This window comes from Ictalurus punctatus, chromosome 1 (genome assembly GCF_001660625.3).
Source record: "Ictalurus punctatus breed USDA103 chromosome 1, Coco_2.0, whole genome shotgun sequence".
Taxonomy (NCBI): domain Eukaryota; kingdom Metazoa; phylum Chordata; class Actinopteri; order Siluriformes; family Ictaluridae; genus Ictalurus; species Ictalurus punctatus.
Window position 1 is genome coordinate 28900532 of NC_030416.2, and position 27579 is coordinate 28928110.

Below are 27579 nucleotides of genomic sequence, written 5' to 3' on the forward strand. Positions count from 1 at the left end.
GACCCTTATGAAGAGGACATAAGACGAATGCTGAAACATCAACAAAAAGCTTTCCTCCATTCACTTTTCAGTTCACCTGCTTGAATAAAACCACTGATGTACTGTATGTTTCGTAGTCTATGAAGCAGCCTGTAATTGAGGCTACCAAGCTAAAAAGTGGTGTGTGTAGTACATGGATATGCACAAGCTCTAAGGTGTAATAAATACAGAAGCTTGACTGTGAAAGGTAGGGGGAAAAAAACACTTAAGAGTACATAAGAGTCCACTCAATCTCAGCAAATGATTTACTATACACAATTTGGAAGCCAGCACAGCAAAAAAGCTCAATCCCTTTTCTAAACTGTTAATCTTAAAATCACCAAAGTAGTTAGAGAAATCAAATCAACAATTAAGAACTTGATTATAGTTTTTACCATAATGATAGCCTATAGCACGGATTGTCCACTAGTGGAAAGAATTTCCGAGGATTGAACTGAGCACTTGAAAAATACTGTAGCACAGCCTATCAACATAAAAAACAAAACAAAAAAGCAGTCTGTAGTTCAACAAATTCAGTTTTTTAAACATAAACCAGAGCAATTTCTGTAGCAGATCCTCTGTTGAGTCCAATAACATGCATATATGTAAATTATTTAACTGCATGCAGCTCACAGAGAAATGAAAGTGTTTTCATAGACTTTAGATTTTTCTTTTAATTCAATTACCCTCTCTGGTCTGATAAGTGAAGTAAAGACATGACTTGTTGAAAAAAAAAAAAAAATCAATGACAAAAACAGTATGTTGATGGATGTTTAGACAGGGATGTATGTTTTCTACGTGAGAGCACCTGGGCATGGCTTGTATCCCTTGTTTGTAGCTCTATGATTTCTTTCGATAAAATGTCAAGATTTTCTCTACTTGTTGCAAGTAGCCTTTTTTTTTTTCAGCTGTGATTGTTCAATTCAATTCAATTCTATTTGCATAGCATCATTCCCTTCATACACATCATAACATTATTATCTTCCCTACATACACTGCCACAATAGTGATGTTTATTGTTGATTATTAAACATTATCAGACCTGCCAACTGTCACACATTTTGCTTGGCGCTTCCGCAAAAACAATGGAGTACGCTTGGATGAGATATCACTTAAAAAATATGACAAAAGAGCAGTATTTTTCTCCTCCATAAAACAGGAGATGAGCTGACCGACATGTCAATCTGGAATGATTTTCGCAGTTGTTTCCACCCTCTTCCCACATCTCATGTGCTCTTGACTAGGCTCCCTCTCTTTCTGTAAAGCTTTTGAGTTTAATAATGTTAAATAAAATCTATCAGGGTATATTCGACCAAACTAACATTAGACAAGTATACATTTAACATCAGTTTACTATGTTTTATTAGGGATTCCCCTAAAAAAAAAAGGACAAAGATTTTGAAGCAAAAAGATTAAATAGGCCTACAAGGAAGATTCAAATCTAACACGTTACAGATAATGTTAATGGTGATGATAATTAGAAAGTGATTAAATACGCTGCTTTTTTTTTTTTTTACTGCCCCGCTCCTGTGCTCTCCTACTCAACACTGTGATCAGCATCAGCAGTGAAAATGGCAGGCATATGTACATTAGACAACTAATTTGTAAAATGATTATATCGAAATGTACATATTTGCTGAATGCAGAATCACTTACAAATCCACCATCCAAGTACAGCCGAGGTCATAAATTTACATGATTCTATTTTATGAAAATTTTTTGCAGATTCTGCAAGGCATATGTAAACTTGTGACCTCGACAGTAGGTTTTCATGATTGCCATAGTTCCGACTGCACAGTTGATAATAGTGTGTGTGTGTGTGTGTGTGTGTGCGTGCGTGTGTGTGTGTGTGTGTAGAATGTAGATTACTAGTGTTCTGTGTAATGACAATCTAATCTCCTTTTCCTGTACAGGGGCAGATGGAGCTCTAGTTGGAGTTGAGCCAGGTCTGCCTCCTGTAGCAAGCGAGATCTGGTGTTATCTCATTACCTCTGTGATCCTTTTTCATGCGTGGGTCTGCTCGGTTCCTAATGAACACACTCCGACACTGGAGCTAACAGTTAGTGAGAATAAATAGCAGGCTTAAACAGAGGGGATGTGCACTGGTCTCTGTATTAAAGCTAGCCTCAGATTTCTATACAACTCCTGGACAGCATGGAATAATGAGGTTACTGTAAGAATCGTCTATGACCTGGCTAGTTAGGATAACACATGATTTGTGGGTAGTAAAAAGAAAGAAGTACAATACAATAAATGGACTTAAATGATCAAGGGGATTGCTTTTATAAGGTGAAAATGTACTTACATGAAGTAGGTGGGATATCCTTCTTGAAAATACCAACAGTACTTCTTTGCTTCTATACACTGAAATAAAATCAAATGGATTGAGTCAAAAAAGACAGAAATTTTGTAACAGTTTGTAACAGTGTATATTAATGAGCTGAAATGATGTTTGGTAAATGTGGTTCATTCAAATATATCTGTTTTATTTCCAAAAATAACACTGCTACTTTGACACAATAATTATGATGAATATGACTATGAAATAATTATGATGAATATGACTGTCCTTAAACGAGGTACATTTATTTATTAGGGTCCTAATTAAAGGTAAAAATAGCAAGCTTGTCTCTACATGCATTGTACCACTAACAAACACACTGGACAAAAATCTGACAGACTCAAGCTACCAACGCCCACGCAGGCACAAATGAGCTCAGTGGTGGACTGCAGTCAATGTGAAGGTGATTTGCCCTTGTGCAGTCGACCCTTTCATTCTGACAGCAGTAGAATTATGCACATTTGCAGTGAAGTCAATGTCTGTGGAGTTTAACCATCTGTCACAGTGCATCATTCTGAGAAGCGCTTGCGAGAGTCTGGCCTTCAATTTGGGTGTGCTGGGTGAAAGTTCTTAATGGGGCAAACACAAACACTTTACAGACTATATGACAGCAATACATACTCCCAGAAAGAGAAATGAGCTGTCATATTTTCTTTATGAACCCTGTTATTTTGGGTGTGAGCAGCACAGTAATGAGGCAGAGAGCCAGATGCAAAAAAGGATGACCAAAAAGAACACACAATGCTGTATTATTATTATTATTATTATTATTATTATTATTATTATTATTATTACTACTACTATTATTCTGTCTTGGAAACACTGTTCATAAGACAGGAATTCACCCTGGATGGGCTGAATCACAAGGTACCATGCACGCACACACACACACATTCACCCCTTGAGGCACGTTTTAAGGGGTGGGTGGAAACCAGAGAACCCAAAGAAAACCCACATGGCCATGAGGAGTACATGCACAACTCCATACAGACAGTAACCTGAGCTCAGGATTGAACCGAGGACCCTGAAGCTGTAATGTGACTACACTATTATTATTGTTGTAGTTGTTGTTATTATTATTTTAATGACTTCTTTTATGGAGTGTTTACAGCAAATGCAGTGCCAGCACTTATTACCATACTAGATACCCTGGAGTAGAGAAAAACAGATCACAGATGCTGTACTTCATCTATTGCAACTGCAGAAGTTTGGACTTGGAGACTACAAATGTTTGTCTGGCTCATTAGTTCAGTTCCTCCAGAGAAGACGTCAGTCCATGTTATTCAGTCATCTATTCAGTTCTGAGAACCAAAGCCTACAGTCCTAAGTAGCCTGTACAGTATATCACAAATGATCCATAATTAAACTTAACAATATAGAACTACAATCATCACACAAAATATTGTTAATGTGAACATGTCTAAATATCCTAACTACCACTGTATGTCATTTGAATGATGAGGTTGAGAAGGTAGGCAGCAATTTGGGGCAGCTTTTACATTCATGAGATAAAGAATGTCTCATTTGGAAGAAATAATGGTAAATGGTCTGCAATTTTATAGCGCTTTTATCCAATGCACTTTACACTGTGTCTCATTCACCCATTCACACACACTCACTCACTCACACACCAGTGGTAGCAGAGCTGCCATGCAAGGTGCTAACTTGCCATCGGGAGCAACATGGGGTTCAGTGTCTTGCCCAAGGACACTTCAGCATGTGGAGTCACGTGGGCCGGGAATCGAACCACCAACCCTACGATTAGTGGACAACCCGCTCTGGCACCAATGAGAATAAGCAATGGTAAAGAAATGTAGTATTGTTCTTTATATAGTACGTCAGTGCTGTTGGATTCTCTGATTAGTCAATATGTGTTGATTTCTATGACAGCAGCACTGACAGCAGGCAAATTACTGGTATATATTAATGCACTCATTTAATGTTTCTATAGTAACAACTTGCACAGGTACTTGTATGGTAGATGGTCCACATACAGTGGGGGAAATAAGTATTGGATGCGTCAACATTTTTTTCAGTAAATATATTTATAATCAGGCTGTTCACATGAAATTTTCACCAGACATCGGTATTAATTCAAGAAATCCGGAAATATATAGAATTCACAACATTAAAGTCCATAAGTAAAGTTATGTGTAATAAAGTGGAATGACATTAAAAAAGTATTGAAGACGCTAACTGAAATTTATTTAATACTTAGTGGAGAAGCCTTTGTGTCACGGTCTCCCCTTTAGGCAGCGCGCTTGTCGAGCCGGAGGGCGAGCGCGTGCACGAGCAAGGTGCACGAGCAAGGTGCACGAGCATGGACTATCTACTATTATACTATACTATACTATATCATTGTCTATCTTGACCTGTGTCCCTGTACCATGTTTTGTTTCATAGTTTATGTTTAGTCTTAGCCACAGTATTCTGCCTAGCTGTCTTAGTGTCTTTGTTTTGTTGTTTGTTTGTTTCTTAAACTGTTTGAAGATCTGTGATTGCTTCTGTATCTACCTTTGAAACGTGACACTTTGTTTGTAATGACAGCTTCAAGACGCTTCCTGTATGAATAAATTAATCGGCAGTGTTCGGGTGTGATTTTGGCGCATTCTTCTAAACATATTGTCTTTAAATCTTGTTCAACTGGATTCAAGTCAGGTGACTGACTGGGCCATTCTAATGCCATTCTGAAACCAATTGAGAGTTTCCTTTGCTGTATGCTTTGGATCGTTGTCCTGCTGGAAGGTCCACCCATGTCTCACCTTCATCATTCTGGAGGATGGCAGCAGATTCTTCTCAAGAATCTTCCGGTAAAGAGTAAATTTATCGTTCCTTCAATTATATGAAGTCTGCCGGTACCATGTGATGAAAAACAGCCCCACACCATGATGCTTCCACCTCCAAATCTTTTTTTGTTTTAAGGGTGATGTGCAGTGACATTTCTTCTCCAAGCATGGTGTGTAGTTGACAGCCAAAAAGTTAAATTTTGCTCTCGTCTGACCAGACTACACTCTCCCAGTATTTCAAAGGCTTGTCCAAATGAGTTATAGCAAACTTTAAACAAGCTTCGACTTGCCTTTTCTTTAGTAATGGAGTCTTGCGGGGTTAGTGTGAACAGTGGAGGGCATTGCCTATTGTTTTCTCTGTGACAATGGCACCTGCTGCCTCCAAGTGTTTCTGGAGCTCTTTCCGAGTGGTCCTTGGGTCTTGGGCTATTCTTCTGACTATTCTTTTGACTCCCTGGTCAGAAATCTTGCGAGGAGCTTCTGTATGTGGCTGGTTGATGACAGAGTGATGTTACTTCCACTTACGGATAATGGCCCCAATGGTGCTTACTGGAAGATTCAGAAGGTCTTGAGAGAGCTCTTTGCTTTTACCCATCATGAGATGTTTCTTGTGTGACACTTTGGTAACAAAAAGCCTTTTTATAGACCATCAATTTACTAACCCAGCTGATATTAATTTGCACAGATAGGAGGTATAATTACTTATGGATTTCAGCTGGTTGCTTGCCTTACCTTGCCTTGGAGAACTGCTTTTTCGTAGCGTGTTCAATATTTTTTTCCTGTGTCATGCCACTTTATTACACATAACTTTATTTATGGACTTTAATATTGTATTATGAGGAAACGGTGGCAAGGAAAAACTCCCTGAGGCAATATGAGGAAGAAACCTTGAGAGGAACCAGACTCAAAAGGGAACCCATCATCATCTGGGTAACAACGGATATCTGTGATTATAAATAAGTAAATCCTTTCTATAAATATTCTAATACTACATGGTCAAATAGTGCAATTGTGTAACCAGGAATATTCATTCAAGTCTATTTTGTTGAACTGGAGTTCAACATTTTTGTTGAAATCCACTGTTCACTGATGGAAACTTGAGTGTAAAACTGTTTGTGGTAATTGCAGTAATAAAACTATAATAGCAATTGTAATCCTACACAGTCTACACTGGTAATATCAGTTGTTAATCCAAGTGCCTTTAATCCTAGCCATCATAGCATAACTGTTCATATGAATTGAGGTCCAAAGCTACTTTATGGTTTTTCAGTAGTACCAGAGATGAGACTAAACAAACAGCAAACAGAGATCCAAGATGGATCCCTTTTCACTTTCATGATCCCATGTTTGAGTGATAAACAAAAGCAGTTTCAAAGTCAGAGTTTGACTGCAGGACTCTGGAATTTCTCTCTGAGTGCTACAGATGCACAAATGTGTGCCATGTAGTTTAATCTGTTGGAATTTGGAAGAGCTGAATAAATACCAGATGACATTTTACTTCAGTTAACTTTAACTCCAATATTTATACCAAGCTTACTGAAAAAAGCACATGCGAATTGTTAGTGCTGCAAATGCTTTTAAACTGTAACAACTCTAGAGTTTCTATGTAATATCCATAAAGAGCACACTGTGTCCTACACAATCTACACTGGTGATATCACTTGTTAATCCAAGTGCCTTTAATAGTTTTAAAAGTGTTAAAAGTGCCTGTTTTTAGATTCCTCGACATTCTTCGGATGTTATCTCTCCCGTTCCACCGATCACATGCAATGAAAGGCTTATATATAAGGAAAGCAGTTTGTATTATCAGTTAAGTGGTGGGAACTGCACTTCTTGTTACAATACCAGAAGCAATTTAGGAATGGAGACAATGTATCAAGTTGAATCCGAGGTCTAAAATGTTTGTTCAATGGTTTTTGCACATTAGAATCAAAGAATAGCTTGTCTTCCTGACAACTGCATGTAAACCATGACAACAACAACTTTAGCTTCAGGTCTGTGCTGGAGTTGAGATTTCTCATGAATATTAATTAAAGAAAGACTTAATGAGAGAACTGCATAATCAGGAGAGTAGTAGAGCCTGAGATTGCTGTGCAAACTCTATAGGATCCAACTATCCAGACATAATTTTTCAAATACTGGTCTTGGATAGAATTTAAGCACTCAGAATTTCAGTCCTGATTATGTAAGTAATGACTGTATGGTTATACCAAAATAATCTAGTGGATGAGTGGATTATTTTTGAATAACCGCACAGTCTTGAGTATGTTATTCTGCTTACACCACAACAATGTGGCAACAAATATTGTACTTACACTACAGCTTTTGATTATGTGGAGCGTCCTTCATACAAGTCCCTGTGTATGAGCTATTCCTATAGAAACAATAATGTATAAGAAAGAGGGCATTAATATGACCTATCGTTCATGTTACAGCAGGAACTACTGTCTGAGCTGTGCGGCTATAAGAACACCTTCAGACCAATCAGATTTGAGAATTGGATCACTGTGATATAATTAAGGAATAAAACACTTGGATAATTTTCCTACAACAGCACACCCAGAAGTGTTTTATTCCTCATATTACAGCAATTTGACAACAACTAAATTTTTTATTGATTAAATAACGTCATACTTCTTAAAAAAAAAAAAAAAAAAATATATATATATATATATATATATATATATATATATATATATATATATATATATATATATATATATATATAAATAAATAAATAAAAAGTTTATAGTTACATTGTGGAACATCTGTGAAACAGGGTAATTCCTGTTATCATTTACATTTTAGCTGCTATAAACAGTTGCTCTGTCACCAACAATTTCTTTTCCCGTCTCTTGAAGTTAGTAAGACAGAACTCTAGCTTGTCATGTTGCAGAGAAACTGGAAAGCGCAAATTTCTGTCCTTAAGGCTTTCCAGTGCAGAAAACATGCTGACTGTTACAAAACGCTGACGCTTAAGACTCCTTCCATAAATATTAAATAAACCTCTCCTTACAGAAAGATTCACCATATCACAGATTAGACATTTTTCTTTGTGTTGTTAACACCTTTTAATCAATTTATTTTTAGTCTTAGATTACATGGAATGCTGGCCATACAAGTCCCTGTGAATTAGCTGTTACTCTAGAAATTATAACGTATTCAATTGAGCACACTAATATAAACCTGTGACTTGCTTTGCAGCTGGAAGTACTGTCAGAGCTGCTGTAATGAAATTACGATGTTAAAAACAAACATTAAACTTAGGCTAGATGTAGGATAAATTATCTGATATATTGTTCATGCACCTAGTGCACCCCTGGAACAATGCGTTGGTATGTTGTGTAAAGTTTATTAATACTGAAAACATTTGGGATATTGTTGGAAGTCAGTAATCAATGGATGAAGTGGTTGAAGTGGATTTTTTGGTGGATTTGACTGATTTATTTAGTTTAATTTTGTTTACTGATGCAGTGTTGATAACAGTCATTGTTGCTAAGGTACCAGACACCATCATTAGGAAGGTGAGAACTGATTCGGCCTCCAGATGAAAATGGTTGGCTGCTATCAAGTTTGGATAAAATTTAGTCAGTTTAAATGAATTTTCTGATTTATAACTTGTTACTGTGGGTCAAGTCAGATGGGACTGAAACAGATTGCTCTAATCCAGTGTTTAAAATCTCAGGTCCAATTAAAACTATTAGCAAGGAGAATAACATAACATTAAGAATGCGCTTTTTAAATAAAAATCATCCTTGCTCTTGGCTGACTCTCTATTCTCGACTGACTGCTCCATGTGCTATTAAATCTCTATTGAGCAGTCACTGTTGATGTTCAAGCATTAACATGAATAGAATAAAGCTTTTAAACCTTGTAAAATGTAGAATATAAACATCCTGTTAGCAAATGCAGACAACATTCTGTCTTATTTCTGCAACAAGAAATGAGATCCGACAGGAAGATAAAGGTTATGGAGACCTTTTCTGCAATGCAATTTACAGTGTGGCCACAGAGCCAGAGGCACAGCAGCATGCCATTGTTTCTGCCAACTGCTTAGAACAATATAACTGATGAGTGGCCGTCTAGAACAAGGGGCAGGTAGAATCACAAATGATTCCTAATTGTTGTAGACCAGCATTGTTTTTCTGACCCAATAATCATACTGTTTAAAACTGTTTATACATTATGTTAAGTGGCAAATTTATAAATGTTTTGCTAAAAAATAATTAAGCTGTGGCAAAATGATATATGCAGGTAATGTCTTGCAGTGCCAAATACTACATACTGTCACTGCCTGCTGCCAAAACTGTCAAATATTCAAGTATTTTCTGACAGTTGTATTACAGATTTAAGTACATCTTGGATAATGATTGGTAATGCACTTGTCTAATACACTGCAATTTGTGCCTACACTGGAATAGTATAGCCTGTGCTGCTTCCACAAAGATTTTTCCCACACATCCTGTCAATTAAAGGCAGAAGGGTGCCAACTTCAGCTTCAACATTCAACTAGCCTTAAGCCGTCATCACTGGGATAAACAGGCTGACGGAACAGGACCCGCACAATGAGGCTTTTGTTAGACACTAGGAGAAAAGACAGCAACAGGCACTAACAGCAGAAATGTTTTGGCAGAACATAGGGGTCCAGGCTCAGCAAGACTGTTCCATGCCTTAAAGAAACACGAAACGATACTAGACACTAGACTAACGTCACAACCAGCAAACAGATGAATACCAACCTCACTAATAGGCTCCTCCTTTAATCTGGGACACAAAAGGCATAAATTATACAGTGAATCACATCTACCCTAATTGCATCCTGTGTCTTTGACACTTTGTGCACGTTGCGTGCTACTTTGCACTGGCAGTAGCATTGTAGAGTGCTTGATTAAACCTCAGAAGGGAGATTCGTTTTAAGGAAGGTTAAGGCTAGATAGATAGATAGATTTTCCATTCCATTTTTATTTGTTATATAGTTATCATTTAGGCTTCAGGTTTTTTTGTCAATAAAGTTAAAGTTGTGCATGGTAGTGACTCTTGTATCAAGACTGATATTTTAAAGCCATACTGCCAAAAAAACCGCCATGTCATCTGCTGTAAAGCTCATGTACGATTTTATTGTGTAGGGATAAATGAGAGGATAGTGACACATTCAGAAATTACGGCATTGCTTAATGGCTCCTCCATGTCCCGCTGCGATATGCAGTACACTCTACCTAGCAATAGCCCAAACACAGCTTTATACAGTATTACTCTAAGAGAGCAATCTGTCAACTAAATATATGAAACTATAACTGAAGAATTCCCTAGATCTTCTGAAAGTTCTTCTCCCTCTGCTCTGCTGTTGCAGAAGCCAGTGGCAAAAACATGACTGAAGTCATAGCTCACTCATCCTTAGAGAACTGCAATCACTGCAGACACATGGATATTTCTGCACTTCAGCAGATGATTCAGGGAATTTTTTTCTCCACGCTTCAAATTTTTTTTGCTTTCGCAACACACCCCATCAGTACACAACATGGAAATTGATCAGTTTCCAGCACTCCCATGGCTGATTCCATTAGCAAACAAAAACAGACCAAAGAGAGCAATTTCATCCTGCCCAGCCGTGGCAGCAGATTACTGAGGGACTCGTCATTAATCCTCTCAAAAGAATTTTTTCACAGATTAGTGCACGTTGCAGCAGTATTATGGCCCTTTGCTCAAAGCCATGGCCACTTTAGCTCAAAGTCAAACTTTGGAAACAGTGTAGGCCCACTTAATACAGGACAAAGAGAAACTAGCTCAGATGAAGTGTGACATAATACAAAGCCTGGCATATTTCAGAGTGCTAAGAAGATTTTATTGTAGGATTTTGTTCCTATACAGAAGGACATTGCTGCCATGCAAAAATATATATATATTTTTTAAATCCAAATCAGCATGTCATAATTTTGAGATCTGTATATCATTGCTACAAGAAAAGAATCTCATTATTAAATTGGACTAATTCTGTTAACTGTGCCATAGGTAACTATGTAGGTTACGAACTACATTGTGAAAACAAGATCAATAATGTTGTTTATACATACTTATCTCTTATTAAATGTTTTTTTTTTCTTGTAATAATAAGATGTTTTCTTTAGTAACAAGATGCTTTTCTCACAATAACGAGACAGTATTTTCTCACAACAAGAAGATACTGTTTAGGATTTTTTCTTACATGGCCGCAATTCACTTTGTAGTACCTTATAACTGGCTTATATAGCTGCCATTTTATGTTTTTTAACATTCTGTATTTTTATGATTGACAATAAAAGGAGACACCTCTTCTGCTGGTGGGATTGACATTCACAACATAGCAAAGCTCTGTTAAATGAAGCTTTCAGACCGATCAAAATTCAATTATCACATTAATCAAAGATTCACGTTTCAATTTGGGAATGTCAATTATTCATCAAAGTAGTCAATGATTTAAACACATGCTGCATGCTAATGTGATTATTACAGCACTGAAACAGGAGAGCGTGTATACAATGTCTCCACACTTCTTATTTCTTGGCTGACTGAACTAAACAATGGCTGTGCGACAGTAGCGATATATAAACATACAAGAAGGTCAACTTGAGAAATGCACTAAGCTCTATCTCACAGGACACATGCACACAGGCAAACACATTACACCATCGTCTTCAAACACATTACGAAAGACTTTGCATTAACAGACCAATATTGACATATACTAGCCTTAAATGCTTTATTGTTTGCTGATTAAAGGTTGGAGGATAATATTTATTCAGGTACTAACAGTCAAAATGGATCTCTTGAGCTTTTTGTTTTTTTGATCAGCATATGTTAATCCAAATACAAAGCAAAGACAGTTGAGCACTGAGAATGAGAGGTGATCTGGGAAGGAAGCTACAGTAGAGAGTTAACTGAGCATGAGGCAAAAACATTAGGATAATACCTTTGCCTTTATAAATATACACTTACAGATCAGACAGAGCAAGTGCCCATATCATGCTCAATAATAAATAAGACCAATAAAACAAGCCCAATAAGACATCTCATAAATAAATAAATAAATAAACAAACAAACAAACAAACAAATAAATAAATAAATAAATAATCAGCCTCAGTGCTATATTACTTTAGCTCCATTACCAATGCATCTTCTCACAGAAATTTAAATTCTGAAAGAAAACATACACCTTGCACTTTAGTGTTGCAAAATCAACTAAACAGGATGTTTAATATGGATCAACACACAGTGGATCATGGTTTTATAGGAATCAGCGTGATTTCACATGGAAGTGGATTAACACATACCACAGCAATTTGCCAATGATTTTTTATTTTTTTTACTTAATAAAGAATAACATGACAACCTTTTTAACTGGTTATTGTTACATTAATGTTGTGGAACGTCCATGTAAGTTCTTGTTATCACTTACATTACAGCATCTACAGCAGTGGTCACCAACCCTCTTCCTTGAGATCTACCTTCCTGCAGATTTCATCTAACACACCTCTTTTAGGTGACATATAACTTCTTAAGGCAATGTCTAGATGGTCAGGTGGGCACGATTATGGTTGGAGCTAAAGTCTCCAGGAACAGGGTTGGTGACCACTGATCTACAGTATAAACAGCTGTTCCCTCACCAAACACTTTTCCCTTTCTTGAAGTTAATAAGATAAAATGACGTTACTTGTCGTGTTACCAAGAAATTGGAAAGCCTACAATGAAGACTCCCGCAGTGGAAAACTCACTATAACAATAAATTTCTGATGCCCGTGACCCTTTCCATAAACATTACATAAACGTTTCCTAATAGAAAACTTCACCATCAATAATTATACATTTTCTTTGTTAACTAACAACTCAATTTTAAAAACCTATTTATTATTCAGCTTAGATTATGTAGAGTGTCAAGTCCCCATGAATTATCTGTTAAGTCACATCCAGGATTACTGTCAGAGATGCTACTACAGAAAATTAATCAAGACCTTCTGATGCAAGAATTCAACAGCACTGGGGTATAATTATATATATATATATATATATATATATATATATATATATATATATATATATATATATATATATATATATATATATATAAAATAACCTAAAATGTTGTACTTTATTATATTAGTAATAAACGACATATTCATTACAAGGCCCATATTTTATGCTTTTCTTGTGAATTTCTTCCCGAAATTCACAGTGGTTTATGTACAAAAACAGCCACTGTTAATTTGTACATAACCAGATCTCTTTGTTTATGTCATAGAAATAAACAGGAAATCTTAAAAATAAAATTTGAAAATTAATATGAAAATAAAATCTCTTATGACAGAATGAATCCTTTACAAGATCTTCCACACCACAGCATTTGTAGAATTATTTGAATTATTTGGAAAAAAAAAAATCCAGGAGACAAAGAAAGCCACATTCACCACACATACAGCCTTATTTATTTTTTTCTTTTTAAAAGCCAAAGTCTCTTAAAACTGAAAGGAAAGACAATAAACCGGCTCCACTGCAAATATTACAGAAGGCCATTTCAGAAGGGTAAATTCATAACTTTGTTATTTGGTGTTATTATTTTTACTAGAAGGGTGCAGTAACCTTTCCCTCAGCAAAAATCAGATCTCCATGCAACACCTTCACACCAATATGAACAGTGACATTATAGTATTATGCTTTAGACAGACGTGACAGCTCGCTAGGTAATATGATTCAGTAAAGCTAATCTCGCTCACAAGAAGACAGTATGTCTAGGCTAATCTAAGCTAATATTGCTCATATTGGAAAGCTAGACACAAGGGAATTTTGCTCATGGAAAACCTCAAATTATACATGTTACTTTTGTAAAATAAGACTGCCAGCATGTGTATACAAATCTCTCTTCAATACATCCCTGAAAATCAGCAGTTCCAAAACTAGGCCAAGATTTAAAAATTAGAGGTTTATCTTTTTCTATAATTGGTAGCTATTAAACTGTAAATAGTAGATAAATAAACAGATACATACACTCACCATCCACTTTAATAGGTAAACTTGTACACCTGCTCATTAATGGAGTGATCCAATCAGCCAATCATGTGGAAGCAGCATAATGCATAAAATCATGCAGATACAGGTCAAGAGCTTCAATTAATGCTCACCTCAAATATTAGAATAGGGAAAATTGTCAACTCTATGACTTTAACCGTGGCATGGATGTTGGTACCAGATGGGCTGGTCTGAGTATTTCAGAAACTGCTGATCTTCTGGGGTTTTCACTAACAACAGTCTCTAGAGGTTACACAGAATGGTGTAAAAAACAAACCAAAAAAAACATAAAAACAATCAAACAAGAATCCTGAGTGAGAGACAGTTCTGTGGGTGGAATGTGGTGTGTATTCTGTGAGCCTTCTCTGCTCATGGTTGTAAATAATGATTATTTGAGTTACTATAGACTTACTGTCAGCTCAGAGGAGTTTGGTCATTCTCCTCTGATCTCTCTCATCAACAAGGTGTTTCATCTTGCAGACCCTCCATACACATGGTGTTTTTTGTTTTTCATACCATTCTGTGTAAACTCCACAGACTGTTGTGTGTGAAAATCCCAAGAGGTCAGCAGTATCTGAAATACTCAAACCAGCCCTTCTGGTAGCAACACCCATGCCAAGGTTAAAGTCACAGAGATCACACTTTTTCCCCATTCTGATGTTTGATGTGAGTTTTAACTGAAGCTCTTGACCTGTATCTGTATGATTTTATGTGTTGTACTGCTGCCACATGATTAGCTGATTGGATACCTGCATAAATAAGCAAGTGTTTAAAAGGTGCTCCTATTAAAGTGGACAGTTACTATAAATGTAAATACTCCCATTACTATTAACACAATGACAATAAAACCTGCTAGTTAGCTCAATACCATCAGTGCATATGCTGGAACTATATAGTTAGCATATTACTAATGGTGCGTTCATTGCTATCTATTAATCTATTTTTAAACATGATTTTCAGATAAACATGCACAGCATCTTTCCTCATATCTGAACCAATAGCTCTGCTAGAGACTGCAATAAAAGCTCTTGTGCGTTGTCTAATATTGATTTACACTGTGTACTGAGAAGGACGTCATATGTTTACATGCCTTTTTGACCCCCAATAACCACAATGAGTATGTTTTACTTGAACTCTAACAGCTAGAATGGCCAGGCACATACTGGCTTTATGCTTCCTTTCTCCATCCTGAGAGCTTCTCTGCAAGTGTACAGGTTTACTAATTATGTGTGAGGGTTTTTGCTGTTGTTGTTGTGGGAGTCATCGTGTGACTGTGCGAAAATGATTAATGAATTCACAGGAATGTGAATTGCAGATGTTCACAGTATGTGATGTTTCAGAAGCATACAAGATGGCTCATACAAGTAAAACGCAGCAGTGTGCTCTAGTTTTGGAAACAATTAAATATAACCGCCACGTAAGCACTTCACTGCAATTCCTTTTTTTTCCAAGAGTAATTCATCCTGAATTTTCAGATGATCCTTTTCTGCACCACTAAGTGGCCTTTAGATCTGTATCTTCAGCAAGCTATGTAAGCATCTAAGCTATTTAAGCAAAGCTGAAATGCAGTAGTTATGAAGACATTACTGTAGATGCTGGATACAGTATCATCTGTGTCATCTGCTCATATTACAGTGCCTACAGGATCATGGAACAATATATTATATATATATATATATATATATATATATATATATATATATATATGTATATATATGTATATATATGTATATATATATATATATATATATATATATATATATATATATATATATATATATATATATACACACACACACTGTATCTTCAGCAATCTTGATCTGTATCTTGATGCCCAAACTTCAAGAAGCTGAAGCTTGGGCGTCATTGGACCTTCCAACAGGACAATGATCTCAGGCATACCTGAAATTCCACCAAGGCTTGGTTGCAGAAGTCCTGGAAGATTCTACAGGACTGTCACAGTCACCTGACTTGAACCCCATAGAAATTCTCTGGCGGGATTTGAAGACGGCGTTTGCAGCATGCAAACCCAAGAATATTACTGAACTGGAGGCCATTGCTCATGAGGAATAGGCTGAGATTCCTCAGGAACGCTGCCAGAAGCTCTGCATCTCGTTTACAGCAGGTCATAACAGCAAAAGGGTGCTCTACTAAGTACTAAAGATGCTTGCCATGAAGGGGTTGAATAATTTTGAACTGTAGAAATCATTATAAGCTGCATTTCCAGTTGAGTTTGGGGAAACCACTTGAAGCATTCATTGTGTTGAACTATTTCAATTGCATTTATATATATAAATGGTTAATTTTGTCTTCTGGGAGATATGTAAATATCTTATTCAGCATCTGAAGGGAAGTACTAAATGAAAAAAAAAAAATCTTTGAACAAAATAATAACAATTTACACCGATCCTCCTGTTCAAAATTTTACACCCCCCTGGCTCTTAATGTATCATGTTACCTTCTTGAGCATCAGTGAATGTTTGCACCTTTTGTAATAGTTGTGTACGAGTCCCTCAGTTGTCCTCAGTGTGAAAAGATGGCTTTTAAAATCAAATTGCCACTGTGAGAAAGCGGTCAAATATGCAGAAAATACTGTAAAACCAAAGAATGTGCAGGACTTGGAGGATTTTTCTGAAGAACAGTGCACAGTTTAACTGCTCAGGACTAACAAGAGACTCATGAACAACTATCACAAAACATAAACACAGTCATGGATCATCCAGGTAACAACACACAGTATTAAGAATCCAGCGAATGTAAACTTTTTAACTGGGTATTTTTTTTTTTTTTATAAATTCAGCTATTACTGAGTCTTGTGAACTATATGTAAATATCTGTTATGTGAACTAGCTTATTCAGGGCAGAACTAAATAAAAAACAACATGGTTTTTATGATCCCTCTTATTTTGTTAACAGTATTAACATTTAGCAGATTCTGCAAGGAGTATGCAAACTTCTGGGCACAACTGTACATATCTTACCCATATACATATCTTATCTAAAAAAAAAATAAAAAAAGATACATACCACTTTACTCTAATAGCTAATTTCCAGACAATTATGTAACTTAAATCAGGGTTAAAGTTTACATTATGTTTACATTTACAAAGTATAAAAAAGATAAAGGTAGCACTCCAGCTATAAGAAAAGGTACAGTTTTGTACTCTTTTTCTGAAAGTGTACTACACACCCTGATCTCAATCATCAAGTAAAGTTGAAATAATATGCTAGCATTAAGCCAACATGATGGAGATGTCTTGCTTAATCTCATTAATATGACCAATACTATAATGCTAGCCTAATGGGGTTGTGTTGTTGATAAACAGTAATAAAGATAAGAATGTTGTGTGTGTGTGTTTGTTGCGTTACTATGACTTATGACACTAAGCGGTAACACAAAGGATTTCCGAAACGTGACACATTTGCATTCATGATCTTCAAAAGCTGGACCGGTGATTACACCGAAAAGTGTCTGAAAGATCTAACCGGCTCCCATCTGTAGACATTTCTAGAAACCGCACTGATCTTGTATCCTCTTGTATCCCCTCTCTCTCTCTCTCTCTCTCTCTCTCTCTCTCTCTCTGTATATACATACATATATGTAAAGACATCTTTTCAAGCGACTCACCTCCATAAAGAGCCACAGCGTCAGTAAAACACACACTCCATGCTGCTTCATCTTTACTCGCTTTAGCTTTAATTTTGGCACCTTAGCGCAAAAACAGAGAGGATTTCCGGTCACCACGAAGCTTTCATAGCAGATCTGTGTTTATGGGCAGCGCGTAAAGAAAGATCCTTTCAGTCCATGGTGGCTTCGGGCTGCAATACAAAGCGCTAGTCGAGGCTCGGTGTGTATCCGTAGCGCCTACTGTCAATGCGGGACGGACGGACGCACGCACGCACACGCGCGCGCGCGCGCACTCTCTCTCTCTCTCTCTCTCTCTCTCTCTCTCTCTCTCTCTCTCTCTCTCTCTCTTACAGTGCCAAGATTCACACTGAACTCTCTCAAAGGAGACCTGAACCTGAACCAACACACATGAACAAAAAGATTAGACTTATTTTCCACGCGCAATTTGACTTTAGTGTTGACCACAGGCTCGCGCTGAGCAGCCTCCGCAATCCCACGCCTCTTAAATCAGTGCACATACACTCCAGAGTGCACTGAAGTGCAAATAGCTTCCCAGTGTCAAAGTACTGGATGGCAAAGAATTCAGTGCCGGCCTACTTATCTTCTTTCAAGACAACGGTATACAGTCAACTCCTGAATTACTGGCGGTATTTAAGCATGTAGAGGGGGGGGAAAGTGAATATATTCATTATTCATTCATTCATTCATTCATTCATTCATCTTTAATAACAGCTTGGTCAGGGTTGCAATGGATCCAGGGATTATCCCTAGAACACAGGGTGCAAGGTGGGATACCAGTCACCAGGCACACACATTCACTAGTGGCAATTTAACATAGCCAATCCAGGAATCTGGAGAACCCAGAGGAACAGGGACGTGCAGACAGTTCCTCAGGGGCAGGGGCTCGAATGTACAAAAAAGAAAAAAAAAGGGCTATATCACCAAAGAGCTAATTTTATTACTTTACTACTTTTTACTACTTGTTCTTATCACCCTGGTAGACATTGTAAACAGACAGTGTGTGGTCACAATAATGAATATGACAATGACACTACTAATATATCCTAATGGTATTTTATCTTTTACATTTATAGAAATACTTACATAAAAACGGCAACTTTTAGTGAAGAGATGAATCCAAATAATAATTAAAAGAAAATGTAAACATTATGAAAAAAAAAACTATAGAATTACCATCCACAAATGTAGTGACACACGCACTGTAAGTCAGTAAAACTATTAATTTCACAATTAAATTTAAATTTGGAAGCAGCACTCTGATTTCCATAAAACTGCAGCACTGCTTGTTGAACTGGCTTTTTCGTCTCAAAGTTTTAAGCTGTCCCTTTTGTGCCTCCTTCTTCAGTTTTTCTTTAGTTTTCTGCAGTCTCTGTCAGAGGTGTAACCTGCCTGGACATTAGGGTCTGTAGCCTCAAATATTTTTTCTTTAGGCCCAGAACAATACTCCACCTGGAGTGGATTGTCACTACATAACTGAACGTCAGTAAAAGAAGACGGCTGTGTTGTAATTTTATATCTTCATTGAACGGAGGTGAGACCAATCAGACAGGGTTTACAGGAAAATACGTGGAAACACTCGTGTCTTATTGGCTGACAGTCTCTCAATTCTGGGTTTAAATCCATTGACCTAAATGGCCACTTCAAATTGGTCATTGATGGGTTTTTGTTAGCAGTTATTTGTGCATGTGAGTTGGGTCATTATCAGTGTAGTCAATGTTCGCAAGAGCTCATGGACCAGCTTTTATTCTGATGCATCTGACTCCAACATATGATTTCACTTGTAGCTTCATTGATTGTTCAGGAGATAAATTTTGTGGGTTGCTCTCAGGAGGGGCTTTTTTTCTTGCAACCTTTCCAAACAATGTGTTGTTATGGAGGTGGGTTTAAGCAGTTGGCAAACCAAAGAATCAACTAAACCATTACTGAGAAAATTATGGCCCCTATGGATTAAAATGACCACAATAGCCTGCTTCATATGCTAAAAAGAGTCTGAATGAGCAGCTATGTATTTGTGTCATGCAAACATACTTAAAAACATCAGTCCATGTCCAAGACATCATTCATGATTATTTAAACAATATCCTGATAAATTTAAATTATATGATTTCTGCAGGCAGGCAATGGGCCACATATGGCCACATATGGCCCAGGCACTTATATGCGCCATAGTTTATGAGTATGCACCATAAAGAATTGCATTATTCTAGTAACAAAATGACAGACTTGAATAAACAGTTAAAATGATAATATTACATACAGACTACATTCCTGTGATCCACAGCCCACAGATCTCGCAACATAATTATCAGTCACAAGACCAAACACCTAGCCCCATTTTTAATCTCCAGTGTTTGGACTCACGTGTTCATACTCACCCACACTCCCATAAATAACCTGGACAAACTAACAGACTTTGTGAAGTCTTGCCCTTGAACAGCTGAAAACATCTTCATCAAACTGTGCAGTGCATATACAGATGCAATCAAAATTATTCAACTCCTAAGTCAGGTAAGAAAAGGTGTTGAGTAGAACATGGCCCGTGGAACAACTTCGGGACAGTATGAATACTTGGTAATGCCATATGGACTGCTCTCTGACCTCTTAGTTTTTAAAGCATGCATCAATTATCTCCTTAAAGATATGCTGGTAAAATTTGTGATCACCTACATTGATATCATCATTATCTACTCAAACTCTCTGGTATAATTTTTAAAAAGGTGTTTCAGAAACTCATCTAGAATAACATTTCTGATGAGTACAGTATTATGAGACAAAAGGGTGTTGTCATGGACACTGCCACAGTCCAAGCAGTAGAATTTTGGCCCACTCCTCAAAATGTATATGACCTGCAATGTTCATTCACAACTTCCGCACCATCCCTACACCTCTCATGTCACTCCCAAGGGAGAATAAAAGAAAATTGTTTTACAATTTTGCCAGAGCCATGTTTCACCTATGCCATTATCCGTGACATTGACTGCCAAATCTCCCAGACACTTCAAGATCACCCTGCAGAAAATTTTTTTCTCCCAATCTTCATGATGCCTAAACCAACTAGTCGCTTACCTCCCTATTTACAAGTCACCCCGGTGTCACAAAGACTGACCAACTACTTTCCAACAAATACTGATGGGAATCCATGCTACAGGACATTGATAGTTTCCTCCTCACATTTATAGCCAAAACATATTCTTAGTTGCCAGAAATCCCTTTTTGCCTGGAATGCTAGTCCCACCAATGCACCAGCAGTCAATGTGTGGTTCCAAATGTGTGACGGAGCATGGGAGGAGACTTACAGACAAATGTTAAAATAAATTTCCTAACAATCAACATTTGAAGTTTTCTGTCTATGAACCAGAACACTATGTATGGTTTCAATAAATGACTTTTCATGAGTGGTAGAAAACTCATGCTTCATTACATCAGCCCATTTCAGGTCATTCAGCAAATCAATGAAGTATTGTATAAACTGCTACACCATATCTATACCACTTATACCCAAGCTTCTATGTCTCACTTCTTAAGCCTGTCATTCCAGGTCTGCTGGATGAATCAAACCCCAATGAAAGCTCCCAATGGATAATGAGGGAGCACTACCATTCTCTGTAAGTTTCATTTTTGACTCTCACTGCTACCGAGGGCAACTCCAGTACTCCAGTGAATGGGTGGGCTACGGCTCTGAGAAACACTGCTGGGACAAGATAACCTGGACACCAAATGGCCTATGTCCTGATTAACCAGCCCTTTGTCCAAACCCAGGAAAGAACCTCAATAAACTCCTTGAGTTGCAGACTACAATCGCCGTTATCCACAGACACAAGACCAAGGCGTACTGTGACAGCATGTACTGCATTTGATGCAGTATCTACTACACAGCCGTTGAAACAGTACATACTAATCAGTATGTATGTGTAGTATGAATACAATCCTGGTCATACTACAGCAGTCATATTGGCATTGTCATGTGCCCTTCGACGTCATCATGAACACAAAAATTTTAAAGGGACCTCCAGTTTAAAGCAACCGCACTAACGGCAAAATGCACATCAGGAAAGTTAACGGTTTTAGCAATTTAATGTGGACACTGTTGACAGGTTGAGCTAAATCTGTTGCCATTAGCATGGCCGGCTAAGGAATGATGGAGATCACAAAAAAGGTTTCAAACGCTGTGACAACCGTTTTCTTGTTTAAACCTTCAAGAAGTCAAGAACAATTTATTCTGGTATTGTTAATCAAGTTATGTTTATCCAAGGTTTAATACTTAAAAAGTATTAGTCTTCTGCAATTTTTATTTATTTATCTGAGCTCAGCAGCATCAATCTGGTTGCATTATGGGATTATTGACTCGCATAGAGTCCATCGGTTGCAAAATCTTGCCGGAAGCAGTATGCCATCTGGGTATTTATCACCTACTGAGAATTCGGACATACTACCCCTCTGGCATACTGCCTTTTGCCTGCTTTTTTTTTGTGTAGTAGGGTAGTATGCAATTTCAGACGCAGCCCAAACACCTATCTCTGTTTTTGCAATCTCCAGATTACTGATTGGACTCACCTGTACACAATCACCCACATTCCCATAAATAACCTGGACAGACTAACAGATTTTGCAAAGTCTTGCTTCAGCATCGCACCTGTGAAAATTTCAAGCCTTAATTCTCTGCCCATCTGCCTCTTTGTTTTGACCTTTGTCTGCTTATCATTATCCCATTAGCATTGTGTATTTTATGCATATTTGCTGATGTCTTGACCCTTAGCATGACTCTCTTTTTGGAGTATTCACTAGCCCTTTTGTTTGTTTTTGACAGAGTGGTTTTACTTTTTTTTAGCGGGGGTTTCCTCCGGGTACTCCGGTTTCCTCCCCCTGTCCAAAGACATGCATGGTAGGCTGATTGGCGTGTCCAAAGTGTCCATAGTGTATGAATGGTTGTGTAAGTGTGTATGTGATTGTGCCCTGCGATTGGCTGGCACCCTGTCCAGGATGTACCCCACCTTGTGCGCGATGCGCCCTGGGATAGGCTCCAGGTTCCCCGTGACCCTGAAAAGGAGTAAGCAGTAGAAGATGGATGGATGGATGGATGGTTTTACTTTTTTAATAATTATAAACCTGCATCTGCATCCGTCTGTCTGGCTCCATGACAGGTATTTAGTCTGCAAGGGTTCTTGTGTGCAGTTGCTGCTTTAAGCCAATTACACAGCTGTCTTCTATAATGAAAATCACAAGAAAACACTGTAAAAACATGTCAGCACCAATAGAAAGAATAATAGGAAATAATCCTAAAAGCCTTAAACAAATTTAGGATTATGTATTTATAGACTGTATTATAAGGGTTTTGTATTTACGAAGTATATACCTGTTTGTGGTGCTTGAATTTTAATTAACTCCATGCTTCATTAATAATAAGGCTATAAAGAGTTTGTATTATTCAGTGAACTGGGTGATAATTTAATGGGAATGTGTTGAATGTTAGCACAAATTCTTAAGAGCTCTCCATTTTCTTTGCCACAAACCTTTGAAGATAGGCTGGGGGAATCCAATTTGTCCTATGTTATGACTTCAACATGTAACTAGCCATGAAGCTCAGATTGACATATCCTGTTTCTGCATTCAGAATATGAAGTCATCCAATGTGATGGCTGTTGAGTTGAAGTGTCGAGCTGCTTCCTTGATTGGATTAATCAAGATTTCCAATCTAGAAAGTTAAATTTTTTCCTACCAGAATTCGGATATTCTATTACAGTAAAAATTATCAGTAAATATTATGAATTGATTGAAATCCATTATTAAAGTTCACTTGCCTGATCTGCATTTAAAAACTACCTTCTCCTGTATCTAAAATCTTAAACAGCACAGCCAACCAAACATCCAAGATGATGAAATTTGGACCATATTGGGTCATTTTTGCTTATATCACAATAATTATTTAACTCAAATAATAAACAACCAATTGTATTTAAGACATCACTACTTGGTTAGACTAAAACATGGCAAAATTACAATGAGTGATGCTTAATGTAGGTTCTCGCTATGGAGGCACAAACATTTTGATCAGCACCAGCAGGAAAAACAGCCTGGGTAGTCAATGTGAATGTAATTTTGTTGTTAGATGGCATATACCTCATCCTTCCCACACTGCATCCTTCCCACACTTGTCTGAAAATGTACCATTATGTAAAGCATATCAGATAACATATTTTTGGTTTGGCAGATTCTTTTATCCAAAGCCACCGACAAATGAGACAGAATTCAAACCAAGTACACAACCGAGCAGCTCAGTTAACACTGTACCTGTATATAGTACAGCCGAGTCGCTGCAGTGATCACCAGCCATGTTCCTTGGGATTGTACATTTCTACAGAATTCCACTCCTAATCGAACACACCTGATCTAGATAATCAGACTACTTGATTAAACAGATCAGCTTTATTGGATTTGGGATATAATTAAATTCTGTACAAATTCAGTCAGCAAGGATGGTAATAACTTGCTTAGTTCATCCACAGTGAGCATGTCTAAAAATACACCAGTCAAACACACAGTACATTGGGTGAAATATTTTCATTCTGGAAATTTCTAATTTCTTATTTCAGGTACAACTCCTACAGAATTAAAGCAGCGTGCTTAAAGTGCTACATGGTTTGAAAACGCAGTTAAGATGGAGATTCATGTTTGGGACTTGGAGTCGAGTTGCTCTTGAGTTTTTTGTTGATTGACTCGTGATTTGACTCAGATTGAAATTGACTGACTTGCTAATTGAATTGGAATCTATACAGAAGACTTTCAACCTGTATGAAAGCATTAACAACCTTACTTTTCTGCCCTACACACCCTACATGTTGTTGATGTTGATGATGTGCACCATAGGTCAACAAGTGATCAAGGCCTTGTGGGTGGAAATGTGAGCATTTGAGACAGTCTTAATGACATCATCAACTTCCTGGATGCTCCTGATGCACTGTTGTGTTCAATGCAGTGCTTTCGCTATGACTCACTATTCAGTATTCTGGGTGAAAGACTTAGAAAATCACAGTGTAATTATTCACTCTAATGCTTTAATTGTTTCTGCAAGCTCTAAGACAAAAATAATTAGAAATGCTTACATATAATTGGCTGCACTGACATAACCAGCAAAAACCTAAACTTTGAATTCTACTCAGAGAAGAATGATGTTCATAATCCTTCTGTCAATTCAAATGAGGTTCACAGACCGCAATAACAAATTCAAATGGTGTGCAGTGGTGAAATCTACTTTTACAAGATTTGTTTCACATACGTTGCAACCATAATACTGCTTAATGACAAGTTAAATTAATAATTAACAAATTAATTTTCTTTCGCCTTGCTTCTCCCCTGCTATGGTTAGCCCTTGCTGTTAATTGCAAGGGGTTTGGCGTAAGAGACCACAGCTTTCTCTTGGGCCTGGATTCAGATGGACAGCCATGGGATCTACTGATATGCGGAACTATAAGGAATTGGCTAAAAACAAAGGTTTGTCCTAAGTAAATTGGGTTCTGGATTCACCTAGCTTCTGTATAGTGATTTCAAATGCTGGAAAAGGGTTGTTGTAAATTATAAACTGTAAAACTAACCTCCCTACCAGCTCTGGATGTTTTAGTTGTAGAAACACTTCTGTTCTCAATTAATGAGCCTTTATTATCGGGCTTAGTTATAAAAACCTTCAGTGAGATGAATATGATTAAAGTGCTATGGTCAATAAATGCAGCATGAAAGTAAAGGACATCAGCACTTTCATGAGTAGTTTCAGGTTTTATAAGACACTTTAAAACACACAGAAATGTTGGGTAGTTTGGATAGCCAGTGTGTTATCTATCCAACGTAATAACAAGCTTTATTGTTATGATATGCTTGTTTATACAGTACTGTGCAAAAGTTTTAGGCACATACAAAGAAATGTTGTAGAGCAAAGATACCTTCAAAATAATGAAATTAAATGTTTCTACATTAAAAAATACCATAAAAAGGTGTAAACAATAGTAAATGAAACAAAGTCAATATTTACTGTGACAAAAAATAAAAATAGTCTCCAGTACAATTAGTGCAGTTTTATAAGGAAATGAGCTGTAAGTTTTATTGAGCATCTTGCAGAACCAACCACAGTTCTTCTAGAGACTTTGACGGTCGCATTTGTTTCTTATTTTTGCAGCAAAACCCAGCAGCCTTCATTGTGTTTTTTGTCTGAAAAGTGTCTCTTACCACTTAATATACTGCTTTCTTTACTGACATACAAACATCTTTCTGTAACATTTAATTTTGTGCTAGAAAACTAATGTTGGGGAATCTAACATGTTTTTTGTACTGACTTGATAATGTAGAAGTCAAAAAATACAAATCTATAACAAAGTTTGTACTATGAGAAATAGGGTGCCTAAAAAATTTGCACAGTACTGTATGTGTCCATTGAATTTTTGCTATTAAGCTTTAATGGTCACATACAGTGAAAATAGCATAGTAATATAGCAGTGTTTTACTCATGCACATTAGACCACATACACCCAACATTTTGAGTGTCAAGTGAAGATGAAGAAACCAAACAGCACATATAATTACAGCACAGTGAAATTCTTTTCTTCACATACTTTATCTCAGCTCATTAAGAAATTGGGGTCAGAGCGCAGGGTCAGGCATAATACTGTGCCCCTGGAGCAGATAGGGTTGGAACATGGCATCTTGACCATGTTGGAAGCCCCGACCTTCTGATCAGTAACCCAGAGCGCCACCACTGGCCTAAGTGTACTAAAGATTGAGACTTGACTTGTGAATATCCCTGTAGTTAAAAATAATGCCCAGTGAATTATTGACATAATTAGTCTGTTGTTTTTCTTCAGAGCAAGAATATGTAATCTGAGTCAAAGCATACTCTGTTGGAGCTGGTTCCCATGGTATCTGTTTACTGTAAATCAGTTTAATTTGTTTGTATTGTGAGAGAGGTGATGTAACCTCATCACTTCAAGTTCAGTGCAGAGAAGTCCAGGGGTGTCATTGTCTATATAGTTCACATAAACTTTAATTAAAAAAAAAGTTTATATAATAACTTTCAAGGAATTAACAAAAAAACAATCAAACAAACTCAACAGTCCTGTGTAAACTCTGTGTATGAATAAAATGGATTATTAATGGCAATCTAAATCAAAACATACTACTATAACAAAAGACTATATGGATTTCCTAGAATAAGAAGACTTACATTAGTCATTCTCGTAATCACGTACATTTCCAGGTCCCTGGTTCAATCCTGAGCCATAGCTACTCTTTGGAGTTTTGCATGTTCTCCCCTATCTCCATTGATTTCCTCTGGGTTCTCCAGTTTCCTTTGCCTCCTCAGTAGGCAGATTGGCTACATTATATTGTCTTTATATAGGTGTGAATGTATGTGTGTGTGCATGGTGCCCTGCAATGGAGAGGCATCCCAATCAGGATATGTTCCCGTCTCATGCCCACTGTTTCCAACTTAGTCTTCAGATGCACCCTGGACCAGGATAGACTGGTTACTGAAGATTAATAAATGAATAAAAAAGAAGTAGCCGGCAACTACTTAAAAAACTTTAAGAAAAGCCTTCTGAGTGAAGCTCCTGCATGAAACTGGTTGACAACAACAACAACAAAAAAGTAAGTTATTGGCTGTTTCCCAGAATCCCAACACTGCTTATCACCCTGAGAACACCAGTGAATGTGTGAAGCACAGTGAAGCATGGTTCGTGGTGGTAGCATCATCTTGTGGGGATGCGTT

At 37.2% G+C, this 27579-nt stretch overlaps 1 protein-coding gene across 2 annotated transcripts in view; it reads right to left on the minus strand.

Annotated features, from left to right (window-relative positions):
- The window catches only part of vopp1b (VOPP1 WW domain binding protein b), a 50133-nt gene extending 31759 nt beyond the window's left edge, over positions 1–18374 (minus strand). Inside the window, exons 1-2 of one of the 2 annotated variants that reach the window (XM_017482065.3) lie at positions 17811–18302; positions 2324–2382 (exon numbers count right to left, since the gene is read on the minus strand). In XM_017482065.3, the coding sequence (XP_017337554.1) occupies positions 2324–2382; positions 17811–17861 (110 nt within the window). In that variant the 5' untranslated portion in view covers positions 17862–18302. Of the gene's footprint in view, positions 1–2323; positions 2383–17810 lie in introns of both variants that reach the window. The other variant, XM_053683670.1, reaches the window with a different exon arrangement.
- Between the last annotated feature and the right edge of the window lie 9205 nt (positions 18375–27579).